General features: G+C 35.1%; 3 protein-coding genes across 4 annotated transcripts; all 3 read right to left on the minus strand.

Annotated features, from left to right (window-relative positions):
- Positions 1-168: 168 nt before the first annotated feature.
- Positions 169-4,023, minus strand: LOC125186198 (transcriptional regulator STERILE APETALA-like). The gene is made up of 3 exons (XM_048082544.1): positions 3,823-4,023; positions 1,733-2,255; positions 169-903 (listed from the first exon to the last, which is right to left on the minus strand). Exons 1-3 carry the CDS (start codon positions 4,021-4,023, stop codon positions 329-331), a joined length of 1,299 nt encoding a protein of 432 aa, XP_047938501.1. The 3' UTR covers positions 169-328.
- A 5,213-nt stretch (positions 4,024-9,236) lies between these two features.
- Positions 9,237-14,658, minus strand: LOC125188779 (probable cyclic nucleotide-gated ion channel 5). The gene is made up of 7 exons (XM_048085832.1): positions 14,544-14,658; positions 13,284-13,366; positions 12,417-13,002; positions 11,727-11,939; positions 11,323-11,633; positions 10,811-10,922; positions 9,237-10,418 (listed from the first exon to the last, which is right to left on the minus strand). Exons 2-7 carry the CDS (start codon positions 13,340-13,342, stop codon positions 9,486-9,488), a joined length of 2,214 nt encoding a protein of 737 aa, XP_047941789.1. The 5' UTR covers positions 13,343-13,366; positions 14,544-14,658; the 3' UTR covers positions 9,237-9,485.
- Positions 14,659-16,053: 1,395 nt separating this feature from the next.
- Positions 16,054-20,227, minus strand: LOC125190351 (1-acyl-sn-glycerol-3-phosphate acyltransferase BAT2, chloroplastic-like). Of its 2 annotated transcripts, none has more exons than XM_048087630.1 (7): positions 20,069-20,226; positions 19,883-19,926; positions 18,996-19,068; positions 18,370-18,567; positions 17,881-18,287; positions 17,648-17,749; positions 16,054-16,594 (listed from the first exon to the last, which is right to left on the minus strand). In XM_048087630.1, the coding sequence occupies exons 1-7, from the start codon at positions 20,139-20,141 to the stop codon at positions 16,379-16,381; spliced, it is 1,113 nt and encodes a 370-aa protein (XP_047943587.1). In that variant the 5' UTR covers positions 20,142-20,226; the 3' UTR covers positions 16,054-16,378. The 2 variants fall into 2 exon arrangements, with proteins under 2 accessions (XP_047943587.1, XP_047943588.1); XM_048087631.1 differs by having other exon boundaries at positions 16,459-16,594; positions 17,648-17,780; positions 20,069-20,227.
- Positions 20,228-20,942: the final 715 nt, after the last annotated feature.

Here is a 20,942-nt window from a genome sequence, read left to right on the forward strand (position 1 = left end):
TCTTAGTACGAAGGAGTACAAAGCAAGTAGAAAATTTTCATCACATTTGTAGAGAAGAATTTTACAACAAAATTAAAGCTGATATGTCTCTACATTAAATAATGAGAAGGAAAAAAAGCACATGCATCTTTTTTTCCCGGTCAAATGGTCAATGGTATATTCCCCCGACCTTACTAATAACAGACAAATACTTCTATCTCCCTAAAACCCTAAACCATGAAAATGACTAATGTCAAAAACCCTAATTTCCCAAGATTTAATTTCAACCACACCAATCAAGCTAAAACCCTAACACATTTTGAAAACCCTACACTTTTTTATATGATTATTATTGAGCCCCAAAATCCCACAAATGAATGGTAGCATCATCACAGCATGCAGCCACAAACCTCCCATCTGCAATTAGGGCATTGCACTCTCCAATTCTCTCTCTAAAACTATACAAATATTGACCACGCTCAATATCCCAAACCCTAATCACCCCACCACCCCATGTCACTCCATACCCACCATTCATGCACCCAAATGAAACCCCCTCTCTCATTGTGAACCTACACACCTCCTCCATGCCACCCACCCGACGCACAGTCGCTTCTCCCTGTGCGTCGGGCACCAGGGCCAAATCGTTGTAGGCGTCAAAGGCGCCTACAACGATTCCTCTCTGAAACTCCTCTTCCCTCTCCTCCAATACCCCTTGGTTTAGCAAGTGGAGCACCACAACCCTATCCCTGGTGCATGCCACCGCCATGTCGCCGCTTACCACCCTGATCCGGCCAATGATTCCGGTCAGCTCCGTCAGCATACGCCACCCCATCACTGCCTCCGGATCGGTCAGCCTGCCACCGAAAGAAACCAGCTCTTCCGTTTCTCCGTTCCATATGCGGAATGCCCGCCCCGGAACACCTTTTGTAATTAAAGGCACTTAAATCAATTTCATATGATTACAAAAGTAAAGGGATAATAGTGTCATTAAAATCACAAAATTTGATCTTAGTTTCATTATTTTTGAAATTGGAATACATAAATTTTTAGAAATGTAAAGAAAAGCGGGATGGACGAGTTAGTGGATTATGAATCTCACTTTTGGGGTGCACTAGGGTGCCACCCTTATATATATAGGGGTGCACTAGGGTGCCACCATAGTTAAAATAACATCATACCACCAATATAGTCCGTTAGATCTCATCTATGGACGCCTAGGATTAAGTTTCGTGAAAAAACACGGGTTTGCAGTCTACTGTATTAGATATTGCAGTCGTGGTAAACTGCAATATTGTTGTGGTAAGACTGCAATATTCAATGAACAACACTGCAATCTGGTAACGTAAAATTAGAAATTTCCTATTTTACCCCTCCGTGTTTTTACACGTGGCAGCATGACAAGCACACGATTTTCAGATCCAATGGCCTAAAATGGTGGTATGGTGTTACAATAAAGAGGGTTGTCATCTTAGTACATCCCTATATATATATATTAGTTTTATAATAAAATATGAGTATAATTGGTTGTAGAATCTACTTACCCTTTATTGTAAAAGTAAAATGTGACTCTTATTATGGTACAGACCGAGTGACAAAATGTGACACTTATTATGGGACAGAGGTAGTACAAGTTTTTAATAATGTTAAAAGATAGTAGTATATTTTATTAAAACAAGTGGGAGTATTTTTTTCTATTAATTTATTTTCTTATTTTATTGAAATATTGTGGTTTGATTCAGAAAAGACCTACCTGCGTAGAGACCGACCCACCAGCGATGGCAGCCGGCGAAGTCGACTAGAACGCCGTCCTTGACGACATCGCCGAGGTGGGCCCTACGGAGGGGAGAGACGGCGTTGAAGGCGGCCATGTGGATGTCGCCGTCGAGGGTGGCGAAGACGAGGCGGGAGTGGAAGAGGATGATCCCGGAGACGGCGCTGGAGCGGCCGAGGCGGTCGCGGTACTGCGGGTAGAAGGTGGACAGGTGGAGGCGGCTGGGGATGTGGAAGAGGCGGACGGCGCCGTCGGAGAAACCCGCCGCGAGGTGATGGTCGGAGAGAGCGAGGCGGCGGCAGATGAGGCCGTCGTCGTTGACGAACTGGAGGGTTGCGTGCTCGTACCTGCGCGACCGGAAAGCGGCGGCTGTGCGGTGGCGGTAGACGTACTCCTCCCGCCACGACGCGCGGAGGACGAGCTCGCCAACGTTCCAGATGCTTCGCGCCAGGTTTTGCCACAGAAGATCGGACCGTGATATGGCTCGCCACGTCGAACACACCTGTCCTTATCATTATCGTCTCATTGTTAAGTAGCATTAATTCATTTTCTAAGAGATTCGTAACGTGTTATAACAAATTCAACTGAACTTAACACGAATGCAAAGATTGAGGAAATTTGAAGATTTTTTGTATCATAATTGAGCTTCTTTTTTTTATTTTTTATTTTTTAATTTTAGGGACATTAATTAGGAGTACTACTATGCACTTCATGTTCTGATGTGTTTATGATTACAAATATCATTATATTGGAAAAATAATCACATTACATAAATATTTGAACTAATTGACATTAAAATATTGTTTGCACATATATACTCGTCTTCAATAATTCCTATGACTTAGAAAAACTAAAAGGAAGTGCATTTTTCAAAGCACATGCCCTGCAAATGGATGCCGGCATTGGAAAGGAAACCCCTCTTAGCCCATGCTTGTGTCGATTAATAAGTAAAATGAAAAGAGAAAAATATTAATATTAATAGTAGTAATAAAAAGGGAGCAGAAGAAGACAGTTTGGGCATTAATCCAAGAATTTATATGCAGGCATGCCCTCTCTCTGCATTGAAAAAGCTGAATTTATATATTAAATGAAACTGTGCATGGAAACTGCAGTGGGATACAAATACAAGAACCACTTTATCAATAACTATTATAACCAGACAACCTAGACGACTTCTACTGCGAGAAAGAGAAATTAAAAACAAACAAACAAACAAACCATTCTCTCGACATAGATTATGCGAATCTAACTGCATAGTGAAACAGAACCATATATATTCAAGCATTCTTCAAAGAAATATTTGAGAATATAAATGGATGCAATTCGGAAGTGGCTGAAGACACACTCGACAGTGTAAAGCAAGCCTAAACATACATGTAGTAAGAGGAAGAGAGAGAAGAAGAGTTGTCATGGGAGCAGGCTAAATAAAGTAGGGTACTAGGGAAATGTATGTCTTGTATTATTCGAGCTGTCCCATATACTAGTAGCTATAGACATTTAAGAGAAAGAAATCCGACAGCTTCCATTGTCTTAAATGTGATCATTCAGGTGAAGAAGATAAGCTACGCAAGTACATAGATGTATAGATACAGACAGCATCAAAAAAAGTGGAGCTTACCTGAGATCTGACACACCATGCATTTTTTGTTACTTTTAACGAAACCCTTGTTTTTTCATCCAACTACAAATTCAAAGCTTCAAATCTTTATGTGTGTTGTGGGATTTGGTCAAAAAAGTAGGGGGGTTTTTAGCTCACTAACTCAAAAGGAGAGGTGGGGGGGCTGCTTCTGCAAAGTAAGCTCCATACCAACAAAAGCATCTTTTAATATAAGAGACTACTAAAATGGGAAAATTGTCTGCATTTTTTTCTTACACGTCTAGAGATAACAACATATATAGGGCATGTTAACCATGTTCTTGTCTAATAAATTTGCACCCAAACATACTTATACTACTTTTCAACATTCTATCTCATGACTCTCTCTCACTCTCCCTCAAGCTTCACAATGGGATTTAATAATTAATTCATTCATAATTAAGAAAATTCAACTATATAAATTGAAGGGCACCTGAAAAATGTTGAAGAGGGCTTGAGCAGCGGCGAGGCGGCCGATGGTGCGAGAGGCATCAACGGCGACATGGACAGCGAGGGCTTCGAGGAAGGGCTCGGGCCAAACGTCATTGCTTGACCTCATTCTACTGCGAGAGGATGAAGGGCCAGCTTCGAGCTCTCCTCCTTGGGTGGAGGACGATGAAGAGGAAGTTGACATGTTTGGTGGAGTACTTCAAAAGTGCAAAGAATGAAAAATCGCAAAGATTTCGAGACAAATAAACTATGCAAAACAGAACACACACACACACACAAATATGAGGGGCCCAAAATGTTGTGTGTATGTGTGTTTGTTTTCGAGTTTCAAGGCTTGTGTATTATGTTATGTGAATTATTTTGAAATAGTAACATAACTAACAAAAAGATGAAATAGTAATATAACTAACAAAAACGAACAACTTCCGGCATGCAGATAAAGGATGTTGGAGGACTCATCTTTTTTTTTTATTATTTCTTTTAATATTTTATATATACGTAATAAATAAATAATTTGGGAAATTTCAAACAAGTTACGACCCATATTTGTGTTATTCATTGTGCTGCGCTGTTAATTTCATTTGTTCAATAAGATTTAGTATTACTAAAATTTTGACATTAATAATTAAAACTGTATATTATATTGATGCAAGAGAATAACTATAATCCTAATTAGATTAATTATAGTTTATAGCTCGAGAAAGAGTGAGTATATTGGTTTTACATGATCAACAAAATCTTAGGCATCAATTAAATAGATTTTATTATAAAATAATCTGTGAATTTGACATTTGTTGTTACCGATATACTACTATATAGTTAAATAAATTTTTAGGTTATAGAAAAATAAATTAAATTTGAAGCTATGAACTGAAATTCGCTGAAAGTTCAATCTATAAACAAACTTTAAAATTAAACTGAAACACGGAATAATTGGTTGTGAGCATTCTAAATCTTGGAACAACTATAATTATGATTTTGACTAGTTATTAGTAAGTTAATAAATGGGGTTTGTAAAAAGCTGCTTCAAACTTTAGCTCACTACTGTTCATGTCTAACCTAATGAACTGTCTTGTTTTGCATACTACTTTTAAGAAAGATAAAAACATGTTTTTACTGTTGTTAAAGATTTTTTGTTTTCTTCCCTCGTGTTTTGTTGAGAACATATTTTGCTCTAAAGAATAGAAACTTGCCCCCATTCCCCTTTGATAATAGTAGCATTATTGCTAGAAAAAGTTCATATTTGGGATCTTGCAACATTAAAAAGGCAAAATATATAGAGTAAATATCTAAGAGTATCACTATAATGTAGGGATGTCAATTGAGAAAGTTCATCGGATTTTGGGTCAGTTCTATTCGAATTACACGTAATCAGGCTAAAATTTTATTGATCAAAAAATTTCAGTTAACTGTGCCTCAACATTTGGATTTTAAGTTAACCAAAGAGCTAATTGGACATTAACGATGAGAACTAAGTTGAGTACATTAATTTATTTTAATGGATTTTATATTTATAACTCTTAACATGTAGTACAAATTAAAGATATAAATCATATGACAAGTACAAAATATAAAGTTACGAAATTCCAAAAAATTCAATTCCATACCATAAAATAATTATCGCTTTATGGGTGCATGCATGTCTTGCATTATAGATGGTTGGTCATATGCATGACTGTATATTTTCTATACATAAAAAAAAGTAATGTTGGTATATGAAATTATGATCTTGATATGTAAAAAAATAATGTTGGTATCAATTTGACAAAATATACTTGAATTAAAAATAGTGCATGCATGGTTGGTCAGGACTATATTTTCAAATCTTAAATATAATCTTCCCTAATTATTCTCTCTATTACCTTACTATTTCTCCACCTTAACTATCTATTACTCCGTATCATTTTCATAAAATGATCGAGTTTACAAAAGTAATCGGGACTGCTAAAGTGGGACGGAGGGAGTACTACTATTACAAACAAGTAATTAGAAGTATTACAGTAATATATAATATGAAATCAAGCTAGCTATAAATATATGAAAAATATTTTTTTTAAATATGACAAATTAGAATTTTCTTTAAGGAAAAGAGTGAATGAAATAATAACCTAATTTACAAAATAATTAAGTTATCATCCGAAAAAATTAGTAGAACTGAAAGCTGCGATCAAGTGGGAGGAAAGATCAATATATATTGCTTTTTGACTGAAAAGACCAAGAAATATAGCATGCTTATGTCTAATCAAAACATTATAGTCTATATCTCTCTCGGTATATGTATCTATAATTTGTGGTTGATATAAGTGGAATTGAATTGGGAATATTGAATGTGGACTGAATTTTGTCTTGTTATCGGAGATTACAGAACAGCAGCAATAGCAATGAAGGTGTAAACATAAAGTACAAAATACTACTGACGAAAAGTTATTTAAAATGATCTCACTCAGCTTGGCTAGGAGACACAGAATTTAGGGCATTAGTCCTTTTCCATCTTCATATTTATTTCTCACACTCCTTTCATCCGAATATGTATATCTTATCTTGACTAGCGCGGCGTGAATTTTAAAAAATACTTTTAAAAGAAAAAATATCGATCATATTATATATATATATATAATAATAATTTTCAAATTAAATATTAATAAAAATGTGATATCAACTTACGTACACAATATAAATATATAATGCTCCTACAAAGTAAATGGGTATATAATGTCAGTCGTATTGAGAGGTAGCTAGTCTTAACATGAAAAATATACTAATGCTTGATCGGTAGTCAGTACTTATATAAGAACATTTATAATTTTTAGTATAAAAGTTTTACTAAAGGTCTCACAAAGTAGAAAGTGCATATGTTGTTCATAAATAATATACTACTAGCATTAATTTCATTCTATTGTAATTGAGAGGTTTCTATTACGCACAAGATTAAATAAAATTGATGATCAATGGTTTAAATTATAAAGAGAGGAAAAAACAAGATAGAGAAAAAAAGAATTGATGATTAGTGGTTTAAATAATAAAGAGAGCCTAAAACAAGATCGAGAAAAAAAATAGATAAGAAAAAGATTATACTAAAATAAGAGAAAGAATAAATAAGAAAGAGTAAAACAGAAGAAATAATTAAACCTAGTCCCATAATATGAGTCACGTTTGGTATTGGCACGAGTTTTAAGAAATGCAAATAATCGTGAATTAGAAAAGTTATTAGAATATGAGGCCTACTTTTTTATATTGGTTTAATTATAAAATGTGAGTAAAGTGGGTTTAGTTAAATGTGAGATTTACTTACCATTTAGGTAAAAGTGAAATGTGACTTTTATTAATGGACAGATCAATATGGTAAAATATGAGACATAGTAATAAATATAGTCCTATAACTTTTTATTATTAAAAAGAATGACTTAATTATATTGGGACAACTTAAAACCAACCTTATTGGGTATAGTAGAACGCATAGATTAGGTGTTTGTAACTTTGAGATGTAAAATAAAGTTGAGATTGTATCCTAAAATGAAAAAGTGACGTACTTTATTTAAAGATAATTTGAACTGTTTCCTCAGTCAAATATTATTCACACTTTATTCGTCTGATCATTTCAATTAGTCATCTTATTTTATTTTGACATTAAATTTCTATAGGCTAAAATTCAATACATAACAAAATAGATAATTTATTATACATCTTTGTGTCATTGGACTAGGGATGTCAATCGGGCCGGCCCATCGGATTTCGGGTCAATCAGGTGCAGGCTAATCGGGTTGTGGTTTCTTTCGGGTTATAAAAGTTCAACCCTAACCCTAAAAGCTCGGGTCTTGAGCTAGCCCAACAAGTTAATCTGGTTGCCACCAATAATATTAACATGCGATCAATTCAATAAATAATGATAAAAATAGTTATATTTATAAAATGTGAAATATTTAATTATGATAAATTTGAGATATATGCTTAAATACAATCATAAACATGATCAAATACTAATATTTGAGATATTTTTTAAATTTTTAACGCATGTTTTAGAAATTTAATTTTTTTTTGTGAATTTGAAGTTTTTAATTTATTTATCAATTTTTATATTAATAAAAATTAAATATATATTTTGTATATTTAACATAAAATTGAAAGTTACTCCCTCCGTCCGCCATTAGGAGTCCTATTCATTAATCAATGAAATGTCGAATTAGGAGTAAAAATATTGAATAATAGTAATTTTATCGGATTTTCGGGCCAACCTATCGGGTTTTCGGGTCTGGCCCTAACGGGTTGCGGGATAATCGAGTTTTAATTTTTTCGGGCAAGAAATTTCTGGCCCTAACCCTATAAATTTGGTGGGCTATTCGGGTCAGCCCACAAGTTGCGGGCTACACTGACATCCCTACATTGGACACACTTGTCTGCCTCTCTATCACTATTTGCGTAGTGTCAAATTTTAATATCTCGAATATGCATTAACTAATTTAAATTTCCTGACAGCTTATCATGCTAAAAATGCATCCAACCCGATTGAGTTTTGTGTAAGCTTTCTTTGGAGTCCCTCAAAGGGATATCAACAACTTGGGTTCACCGAGGACACAATTATACTCCTTCCCGATGACACATTTCTTAGATTGCACGGGATTTTAGAAATCTGGCAACACTACTCACTACTGTAAAAACAGTTTCTCACAGCTGCATAGAGAATGAATGCCTACCTTCAAGATTCTAGTGGCTTTCATCAACAAGCCTCGAAATCTACTCAACCTGATGATGCAGCAATATGAAAACCACGATCAGTCTACCTCGATCAGGCTTATCATACTCTTCTTGCTCCGAGCATGTCCTGTAACCTACCATGGAACAGATGATAATTATCGTGCCTACTCGAAAATCTTGACTTGAAATCCCAATAATACATATTAGCATCATATGGAGTACTTTCGATTGTTGCGAATACATTGTGCTCGAGTGGAGTGTTACAGTAAGACAGAAGGTAATAAGTGTTTCTCATGATGTTAGAATACACATACAGTGTTTTGAACTAATTTCAGATGGTGCATCATTAGTCTTAACTACTTAACCCTTTTGGATGCTAAAAGAGGGATCCCACTGCACATTTTAAGGGGAAAAAACTCAATAAACAGACAATCCGAGATTATACAATGTATCATATCAACTACTTGGTTTTCCAATAAGAAAACATGATGTAATACCGCAAGAGTACCTTTTCTTCTTTGGTGCTTCACCACGTGGGGCTCTTCATGAATGATTGGTCGTATAACAATGTAAATTTACTGTTCCACCAATCCAGCACAAACAATAATCACGGGTACATCCCTTCCAAGCTTAATCACTTAACTGAAACTTGATGCAATATTAGAGAAACTAAATCTGCAATTTAGAAGCCATACAAAAATTCGATGCACTAACGATTTGCTTGATATCACAACAATAAATTTCACCTCAGTGACAAGCCAAGACATCAAATCATCATGCTACTTCTTTTTGGTGCAAGGTCAAGATGTTGAACGAATCAACAAACTAATTTGCATACAAGTTGTTCTATAAGTCTAGACAATACCACTTTGACTAGTATAGCTTGAATGAGTTATGTGAATCTTTAATACACCTCATATAATATCCCAATGATCCTGAACTAGAAAATTATACCTAATCTGCATCGGCGGTAAAATCAGGCTCTGATGCCTTTTGTAGCTTGACCAGCTCCCGGGCGCTCTTGAGGTTCCGATTTCTGTGGACCCCACGCATCGCGTTGGCAGCGAAATTGGATGCCAAGAAAGTGGCACCAATGCTGTACGAGCCACTGCCAGAGTTGCTGCTTGCCCCGGCTGCTTCCGCCTCCTCTTCTTCCTTCTTCCTTAGCTGCTCGAGGAGTTTCCTCTTGGAGTAGCGTCGCCATGCTGCTTGAATGAAACAGGCGGCCCAAGTGCGCCACTGCTGCGAGTAGAAACGGAAGGTGTGCTGGACCTGTAGGCTGTGGAGCCGTCGGAACTGACTGGCGACGAACTTCAGCTCATCAGCTGTCAGGGCGAAAGCCTCCACTTCAGTCAGTGCCCTCACGGTCCGAGTGGAGGACGGCAGGTTGGAACCGGACTTAGGATCCAACGCCCATGTCAGAAGCTCCTCGCCACAGAAATCTCCTTCTTTGAGTAAACTACGGTTGAAAAAACCACTTCTTCCACCATCAGTGGTAACACTCTCGAGGTGGCCCCGTATGAGAAATATCATCTCATCGACTGGATCGCCCTCACGTACAATGTAAGTGCTTTCAGTGTATAGACAAGGTTTCAGCCTCTCACAGATGGCATCAAGCAATCTCTCATCCATATTCTCAAAGAGTGGGACCCTCTTGACTAATGCCAGACAAAGATGGCGTTTTATGTCTCTTCTGAGATCTTTTGGTAAACTCTCGACCAAACTGTGCTCGTCCACACCACGTGTCTCTAACCACTTGTACTGATCACAGCGTCTAACCCGCTCCCTAAGGTCTGGCGGGAGCAAGCGGTGATGCATCCATTGCTCCGAGTCGCGCCTTTTAACTCTCATCTCTTCAAGGCGGATAGTGAGCGACTGAAGGTATGTCTGTGGAAAGATCAAAACAGCTAAAAAGTTGAGGCACTTAAATATCAAAGGTTTGCATTATAAAGATCACAAAAATTAAAACATGATACACCAGAAAAAGGTAATTTAGATAAATTTCTCTCCAATAATGACCCCTCACAAACAGGGGAGGATCGTATTATTTTCACTTGGACTAAGAAACACTCATGGATGCATATCAGATCTGTTTTCATAATTCAGTATAGAACTTCACGAACTTCATGTGCCCCATTTTAGAACCCAGAAATGTTTTAAATTAATACATATTATTTCACTTAACAACACTGTAGAGAAGATGAAGATTGTTGCATCAAATTACAAGATGGACAAAGGAGGGTGAGGAAGATGCTCATTTGTAACATATCACTGTTTACCTGCATATTCCCAATCAAGAGTGCAAAAAGAATGAGTCCAAAGATGGCTAGTGCAATGCTGAATATAGACTCTCCAGGGTAAGTGCTGGTTTGTAATCCTTGTCCAAGAGTACTGCAGATAAGACGAAGATTCATGTCTTTAAACTTGATTATCTGACCATATCATGTTGATTACAAATATCCATGAATACACTCATCAGTGAGGGTGTATGAAGAACAACTAAACCAACTTATTGAAAAAAAGAGCAGCCAGAAAGTGTAGAAAAACTCTTCATTGGTAAAACCCAATTGTTATTACCAAAGCCTCTCTAGATGCTCCAAATCCGATCAGCATAGGTATAGCAACAGTGGTAACCAAAGACACAACAATATCCGAAATGGTAGTAGTGAAACAGAAAGCAAATTGACAATGATATCAAGCGTATAAAATGCAAATTCGTGTGGCAACATAAATTTAATTTACATGAAGATTATGGATTATACCATTCACATAAGATCAGGTGTCTGTTTACCTCAGATTCTGCAGCCCCCACCATAAACAGTAACAATACTTTGACAAGAACTTCTTTGACGAAACTATTTCAGAAGCCAAAGCCTGCCTGAAAATTCCAAAATCAAATGGGGGATTGTCTTCATCCCCCACAGGGCACGCTGAGCTTAAAACTCTCTCACTAATGTTGCTCCAGATATTATAATTAGCCATATCTTGATTTCCACAATATAAGAAATCAGTGGTACAGTTATTTTCTCTACGTTTGCAAGCTTTTTGCCAGCATGTATCATTACGCTCCACAGATAACAAGTACCAGAAAGCCCCAACTATCTGCATATAAGACAGAGAGAATATGTTCTCTTATTATTATTTCCACCGGACGGTAGTATGAGATGTCATGCAACAGTTCAAAAGGATGCTTACATGACTGGCAAGCATGTACAGCAGTAAGTAGGACACTGCACCAGCCCATGCAGTTTCAGCAAAGACACCAGAAGTTCTTTTTAATTCTGAAGTGAGAGGCATAATTCGGGCGAATCGAGGAATATATTGCAGCAAAATAATGAAAAATAATGCTTGCTTTGTAGCCAGTACATCTGATCCATTTGACCTCTGTAGAAATCTCCAGACAACAATCTGCAAGTATCAAAGAAAATGATGTTTAGCAACAAAAAACCAAAATGCTAAGGAATAACATGTTGAACCATTGAAATAGATATAGTTATTTCAAATAAGAGATTGAAAAGCTCAGACACTAAAACGTGCAAGTAAATATTGATCTTAAATATCCCCTGATTCCATGGCTGCGAAAGCTATAGCCAACCTATAAAGTTCATGCATCTAACTAAGATGTCTTACTGAAAAAATCTAGGAAAATTATAAGGAGAAATAAACTCAAGAAAGACAGCAGCAAACATTCTACATTAATCACCTCTGTTCTGGTATTGATTATAGCTATCCTGAAATCTAACTAGAAAGTAGATATCAATCAAATTTTTTAAAATTCCAGCAACTGATCCGTAAATAAAAAGCCATTTTATGTTTCGGGGAAGGATAAAGACTAAAGATAGTAGTACAATTCAAAAGACAATAAAGAATGCAATTTTTTAGAACCTGTGGAAGGGGAAGCACTGCTAGAAAATCAATGATGAAATAGCACTTCAAGTACCGCTTAGCAATTTTTCCATGATCAATTACAAGTTCACCTCGCCCAAACACACGGGATGATGGGGCAATATAAGCAGTCCGGAATTGGAGAACCATGTGAATAAGATAGAAAGCATCAACAACTGTGCGCAATGTTGTAGCTGTGATAGCCAATTTTCTATCTATGTCCAGGCACTTTTCTGATTTGTTAAAAACTGGAAGAAAGAAAAATAGAGGATCAACAGATACTGCCAGAATACATGACATCACAAATAGCTTGTTCCAAAGGGTAAGGAGTTTGTCTTGGGGGTCAAAAATCCTCTTCTCTGACACCTTGAGGTCCTCTGGGAAAACTGCTTGCGAGACACCAAAACCAAGAGACCGGCCAATAGATTTTAGACCTTGAGATCCTTTCTCCATTCTTCTCTTAAAGGACTTCGATGGAGCAGGATTTCTATGATTACCACGGCCCAAACCATCGATACTAAAGCCACATTTGTTTGTAGCAACTGAAGTAGATGGGGATGAGAGTCTGGAATCCAACTCATCCAATCTATTAACAAAAAGAAGAAAGAAAAAACCTTCATAAATACTTGTCTAATAAAAGACAGTGAAACAGCATCTGGTACTTTATCCCAAGTGCATTGAGAACACATAGTTATTGTACAGACATGATTGAAGAAGCGTCCAACATTGCAGGAAATTTACAAATTATATTTTCTCAAACCTCACTTTCTCAGAAAGCATCTTTAGCATAAGCAGTCTAAGCTCCGTGAAGCCAGCGAATTAGATAACTCTACAATTCGAGAATTATATAGAAAATGAAAAGGATACCTTACAAACTTGTCCCGCTGCCCAGCGGTGTATTGAGTCTTTGGACCACAATCAAACATTTTGTATGATGAAATTAAATTTGACTGCAAGCAGAATAGAAAGATAAGTAGTCTGAAGAAGGTATTACATGCTAAAAAACTCTGATGTGCTATACGACTGAATTGCATTTTTTCTGCCCATGTTATAGGCAATCACTCTAAAACAAGTTAAGCAGTATGAAAAATATTATCACAAGCACATGTTTTAACTCATATACATGCACAATTATCATACAAGATGTGCACACCCTTGCGAACCACTTCCTGATATACTCCCAAGTCCCAAATAGGCAAATCATGCATTACTAAAACACAGAGCTAAGCACATCAAAAGTTTATCTTTAAAAATAATACGGCATGGTTAATCAACAAGAGGAAGACATACTCCAGATGAAATTAATATTTCCACATGAATCTGGTAAGAAGTATATGTATAGCAACATGTCTAGGAAAAAGTAAAAAACTGAACTCAGAACATGCAACATAGCACTATTATGCTCTCATCAATTCCATTTCTACCTGAGTCCTACATCAAATTAATGAGACACACATACCAGAGGCTTGAGAAGATCTTTTAAATCAGTTACCACAAGCAACTCTAAGCTATAAGAGTCACTCGATGTTCCACCACCGGCAATCTTCCTAAAAGAAGCCCCCACCAAAAAAAGAAATCCATCTCAAAATTCATTTCACAAATTTAATTTCCCAAAACACTCCATCCCCAAATATATGGAACTCGTCTCTCGCAATTTTCTACGAAGAACACTCCAAAAACCTATACAATTGAACCAAGAAAACAGTTTCTCTGGTCAAGAGAATCTATCCCTCTAAGGACATCAATTTCACTTATCCTGTTCAGTGTTTTTGTCCCCTGCATATTAACTGCCTTAACCTTCACTATACCAACAAATCTCGCGACTAACAAAACAAGCATTCAAATTAAAACTTAATCACAAACTCAACTGTTTCTTCATTATACCCAAAAAACGGTAAATCGACTACAGCTGTAAATCCATCTACTGCATAAAGCCAGCTCTGCGTCAATCTAAATTTGCTCAAACCTTATTATTACTTGACGATATTGCAAAGCACAACAGTAAACTAACAACAAAATCAATCACCGCCTAACCGGAGTGGGAGGGAGAGAAGCAAAATAAATCAGAGATAAGGAAATAAAATAGATAGCGAAGTACAGAAAACCAAATCAAACGAAGAGACTTACAGCAAAACTGCAAAGAGATTAATTCATTATCCGCGCTTGTTTCAGTAACAACATGAGAGGGAGATTGCAGAGGCGAAGTCAATTTTAGAAGACAAGTGAATAGCTTCTTTGTATTTTTACATTTATTAATATATTTAAATTAAACTAGTAATAAAATTACAAATTATTCTGGCAATCGTTTTAATTGGTTTATATGGTCCAACCGGTTTATAAAATTTACAAGTAGATATTGTAAATAATAATATAGACATCAGCGAATTACTAATGTTTTAAATCGAATATGATGTCATTTTATGCATTTATTTAATGTAACTTTCAGCATTTAATTATATAATTAATTAACTAATTTTTAAAAATTTAGTCTGAGACTACCATTACACATTTAAGGATCTTATTCTAATGCTTATAGCACCCTAATCCAAAATCAAGACTAAATCTCCACCATTGGATTTTAAAATGAGTGGATGAGATTAAAGCTCACAAAATCTCAATAAATAGTAGACAAAATATCAACAAAAGGGTAATATCGTCATTATGTTATCATATGAGAATTTTCGTGAGTGTTTTTTTATATCAACATTGTGTATTATAAATATCAACAATATGACATTAGAATATCAACATAAGGACAATAAAATATCAACACATTTTTATTGAGATTGGACATGCATAATATTGAGATTTTGCCTACAATAGATTTTTTGTTGTATTTGTTGAAAATAACTGCTTATCAACATGTACGAAAATTGAAATATAATTTATCAAATTTCATCACCCGAACATCGTCGGAACATATGCAATTGAGATCTCGTTGGAATCCTTATTAAATTATCTTTAATTTGATATATTTTTTGCGAAAAAATAATTTAAATTGAGAGAGTTACGTAAATTTAAAGATTTGAGATAATTTTGAGGAGAGAGAAAGTAGTTAGTTATAATTACTACATTTGACATTAATATCCTTTTAATTTAATTAATAATTATTTAAATTTAAAATATATTACACTTGCCATTATATTAACTACAAGATCTTCTAATTTAATTGTTAAAAATTGGTCTCAATTTGGGATTAATAATTAGTTAGCAATTAATTACATCCCACACATTTAATTATTTTAACATTTAATTATTTTAAGTTTTTACTCTGCATTTTTGCAAGTTCATTGTGAGACAGCCATATTATAGTAATCGTTAAGACAGAGCAGCTAAATTATTTCCAAAGAGTATAATTTGAACAGATCCATTAATTTATAGTACTAGTACATAATTCCACTTGATGAAAATGGACCCAGTCTGTTTGCTAGCGCTTTCAGCTTCTTATTACCCAATCAAAAACCGGGTTGGTAACTGTCCAAATCTCAAAATTCAGCCTCAAATATTGGTATTATCTACTGTATTAACATACTAGCCAAATGAACATATTATAAATAAAAATGCGCCAACCATCACATCCCCCCACTACAACCATCTTTCTCACTATCTTTTCCTTGTATCAGTAAACACAACACACTTCAAGAAACCTAAATTTGTACCAGTATCAGAGTAAAGATGCAATACAAAATCTTGTGAAATTGAAAAATCCAAATAATACCAACAAAAGTATTATTCAGATCATTCCATTCCACGACTCTTAGTCTGTGAGACGGTTTCGCAAAAGACCTACTAAAAACGATTATCAAACACAAACTTTTTGCTTTATTGCTGCTCAGGCTAAAACCAGGAGTTACCACCGGAGCAGAAAAACACAGAGGATGCGCAAAAACTCTCAGCTAATACTATCTCAATGCTCCTCAAAATCTTAATTTTTGGAGAGAAACAAAATGTGATATGGTCACCTAGCCTTGACGAATAAGTTCCTGAGCAATAATATTTCTAGCCTCCTTGCAGAGTTCATCTGGATTATTTCCTACTATGTAAGGATGAATGATTACTTTCACCAATCCTGGATTCACTTCTTGTTCCATTCCAGGAGGCATGATTTTGCCTGTCCCAATCAGAGTAATGGGAACAACAGGTACCCCAGTCTTCGCAGCAATTGTGAATGCTCCTTTCTACAAATTAATCAACCATTGATCAAAAGTGATTAATTACTGTATACTTGTAGTAAACCAATATCATGCAAAGAACATTACAACTGAGGACAAGAGTATAACAATGTGGGGATCTCACATAGGCAAAAGTCACAGAATATATAACATATATTCATGAGGTACACCTTTCCTACATGCTGAATAAATCAGTCAAATATTCTCAGCACAATGGACAAAGTTCCCCTTGTTTGTGTTCAATATCTTACTATACATAAAAGCAGAAAAGTAGGTAAATATAAAATCAATTTAAGCGTAAATTTGGAATTGAGGGAAAATATGTATTTAAAATTAAATTAACAAAAAAACCAAAAAATTCACAATCAAATTAATCAAAAATTAAAAACGGCATAAAAATACAAATTAAACTGTCAACTGCTATTTTTACGTATAATTTCTTTTTTTTTTCATTTTGATACCAAGCATATTTTTTATATTTATGAAATTTGATCTATTGGATAACATATGCAAGTATTATGGATCTTAAATGAGATATCACGAAAAGATCTTTAATTTGATATGCATAACATAGGTTTAAAATAAGTGAATTGTGATTAAAGTTTTCACATAATAAATACTTTACATTTTTTTTATCAGTTTTCTCCTCACTGAAACTAGAATATTACTACTAAATCATTAACTTTTCAAAATATACAGAAAGTTTGTGAGTTTGTAAGTTAAAGAGAGATAAATAATTCACATTTAATAAATGTATGATTATAATGTGTGCAAGTATGCGTGTGGATTATAAAATGTACAAGGAATTATCATAAATTATCACTGTTTATAAATTTCAAAGGCTAATAATAATTACTGATTATCAGTGTTTATAAATTTCAAACCAACCCCTGTCAGCACTCAAAAGGAAAATGACTTTAAAGAAAACACTCAAACGGTCAAACCAATCTCCAGCTCCTACCAACATCGGTGTAAAGTTATGACTACTGATCAAAGAAAAATTGCAACTTAACTTAAGCAGCCAGAAATGCTAGTATTTAAGATAAAAAAAAGCCATACCTTAAAAGTACCCAACTTTCCATCTCTACTCCGAGTGCCCTCCGGAAAGAAAAAGACTGATGCACCCTTCTTGATCAGGGACATGCACTGCTTGAGGCATTCCTACATTTTTAAGTTGTACCAATTTAATTCCCTGACAGATGGAAGAACCTATTGCCTGTTCCTTAGTTTATCTAGTTGAGTATACAATTGAAAGACATACATATACTACTATATTAAAAGAAGTCACTTACCAATTGGCTTCTGCTGTCTGTGCGCTTTAAAGGAATGACACCCATCAGAAACATGGCCCATCCAATAATTGGATAAAGAAAAATTGATGTCTTGCTAATGAATTTAAAGCTTATCCCAAGGGTCAGAAGAGTATGTATATCTAAAAAGCTTTGGTGGTTGGACACATACATGGCGGGGGTATCAGTTTGAGGGAGATTTTCCAATCCCTCGTACTCGATCTTGAAGAAAGGAGCAACCGTCAAAAAGGCCCAGGCTTTAGCGATACGATACTGGGCTTTTCTACGATATCGATCAAACATGAGGACAAATGGATGCTGCAGAACCATTGGAACGAATAAAGTGATGGCAGCAATAGATGTTACGATATAGAAGCAAATTCCTCTAAACTTCGAATTGAACCAAATATCTGCAATGAGGATCAGAAAATTGAGTGGTGGGACTAATAAGATTACAAAGTTAGATAGAAACAGACCAGGGTAAAAGCATGCCTGATGATGGATATGAGGCTCCAGCAGTTCCGGTATCTGCAAGTTCAGACCTAACAACTAAGTCTCTTAAAACTTTTCTCTTTCTACAACTTCCCCAACCATTATATGTTCTGTGCAGCTCCTCTTCATGGTTGAAATAGCTCTGGGAAGGATAATGGCCTTCCCTCAAAACACATATTGTTTTGTGTGGACGGCCATCTACAAAAGCAAAAGGGAAAACCAATTAAGAGCAATTGATAGCACTAAGATTTGAAATCACTTGTAGCCTAGCAGATACTACTTCACAATAGCAGTATACCAAAAATAAATCATGCCTCCAAAAGACGACCCTTAAAAGAATTTCAGATGAGTTTTCTTTACTTACTGGATCAACATAATAAAGCAAAGGAAAAAATGTTGAGCAATTTCCAACTACAAGAAAATAGAGGAACTAACGGAGAGAGAAGAGAATGTACAAGGAGAAAAGCCACACTATTTTTCCAACGTGAATTTTTTCGAGAGGGCATTTCATAGTGTACAATTTTAATTCAGAATATGAAGTCTACTCTTTACAGTTAAATACACGGACCAAATTGACTAAAAACTTTCAAGAATTATCTCTAGATGCATAAAAAAGGTTCACTCACATGTGTCTGAATATCTTTGAGTTTTCCGTTTAAGAGTAACATAGCCAGACTGGAATCCATGAGGAGAAGCCAACTGCTTAAATCAATATTCAGCAACAGAATGATCATTGATTGGCACAAAAAACAATCAAGAATGCAACCCTAATCACTCTAGAACATCCTTTAGACCTGATAGCCAAGTAAACCTCATTTATATGAACAAATTAGCACTATACACATTCCTTCAATCAGACACGCTTATATTTGCTGAATTCTAGTATACTATCAAAGTAAATATTATGTTGATAAATCTAACGAATTCTATTTAAATTATTCTCTAAACTATGGGAATGTCTGAGAAGGCTTAAGCTGATATGAATGATTAACACTGCATGTCACGCATAAGTTCGCCATACACGGGGCAAGGTTGTCAAGAGGAGTTTGCATTACCAATAATTACTTTAATACTATTAGGGGTTGTTAGGTTTGCAAGATTATATCTCTATGTATTGTGTTTGGTTAAGATTGAATCGCACAACTTAATCCTTGATGGATATTCTTATGATAATTAGTCATAGCCACCCCCTCCAACGAAAACAATCCCACAACTTTATCCTAGATGGATAATCGTACGATCATGGGTCATGCCAACCGAACCGCACCTTAATGTCTTATCTCTACGTAGCTTGTCGCTAAGCAAACTGAGTTAGCATACCTTAAAACATATTTTTGCATACATAAATAGTTAGTATGCTCCATCAATTTCATCAGATTTAACTTTGTGTTTCTCAGCAAGCATACTTTAGATTAATATTAAAGCATAAACAAATTCATTGTAAACAATTAAAAAATAGGAGCAATCAGAACGCAAATACACAAACGTCTAGAGCGCGTGAAGTGATAATTACCACTCCACTGCAAGCCCCAGAGAGAAACGATCGACCCTTCTTGCCTGCAAAATCAGTAATGATCCAAAACAAAATTAGAAAGCCGAGAAAATAGAAATGCACAAAATTGATGCATAAGCTCTAATTCGCACACAGACACGCCCATATATACAAGAAGAGAAGAGAAGAGAGGAGAGGAGAACTCACACGGGTGATTATGTGAATAAGAAAGCGAAGAAAAATGAAAACTCGAGCGCCTAAAATCTATCGATAATTCCATCCGTGTTAATTTGTGGAGTAAGGAATGCTACCTTGCTAAGTCTATATTCAATTTTTGGGATTAGCTTCGGAAATTGTGCTTTGCAGCAGAGCAACATCCAAACTTCACCGCTAAATGGGAAATATCCATTTTTTATATGTTTTATAATGTTTGGAGTGGTATTTTTGAAATTAAATCTATATTTTAGCATATGTAGTGTCAAAATACGGAATTTTAGGTGGAGTGTCGTTTTATTAAAAGTAAATCCAGTATCAATTTAAATTTAATTACCAAAAATGAAATATTTTTTCCTTTCAACTTTTGAGTTCACTTGTTAGCGTACACAAGTTCAGTTTTGATTTAGTAGATTAGAGCTATCATAATTTCATATAATTGCAACATAACTCTAAAATGTTAATCTACTCCCTTCAAAAGCAAAATTCATTTGCTAAATTTAAAGATATTCGTGCAACTAGAACATACGGTCTATTTCCTGATTAATTACTAGACTAAAGTCCATTTTAATTTTAACATACGTTCGATTTAATTCACATCATTATGTTCGGTAGCTTTTAATTTTCAATATTAAGGATTGGTTATTTTCATTTAAAAATTGACAAAATTATTAATTACAATGACCAAATTAGTCAATTAAATCGTTAATTGGAACATATTTGATTAATTCTATAACGAGTTAGATTACAAACATGTCTCACATTGCAAACGTGTAAGAAACTGTCCAGCTCCATTATAATTGTAATGCTCAATAGCTAAATATAAATATTCGAACCCCTTTGAAAAATGTTAGATTATTTATGTAGT

The sequence above is a fragment of the Salvia hispanica genome, chromosome 5 (assembly GCF_023119035.1).
Source record: "Salvia hispanica cultivar TCC Black 2014 chromosome 5, UniMelb_Shisp_WGS_1.0, whole genome shotgun sequence".
Taxonomy (NCBI): Eukaryota; Viridiplantae; Streptophyta; class Magnoliopsida; order Lamiales; family Lamiaceae; genus Salvia; species Salvia hispanica.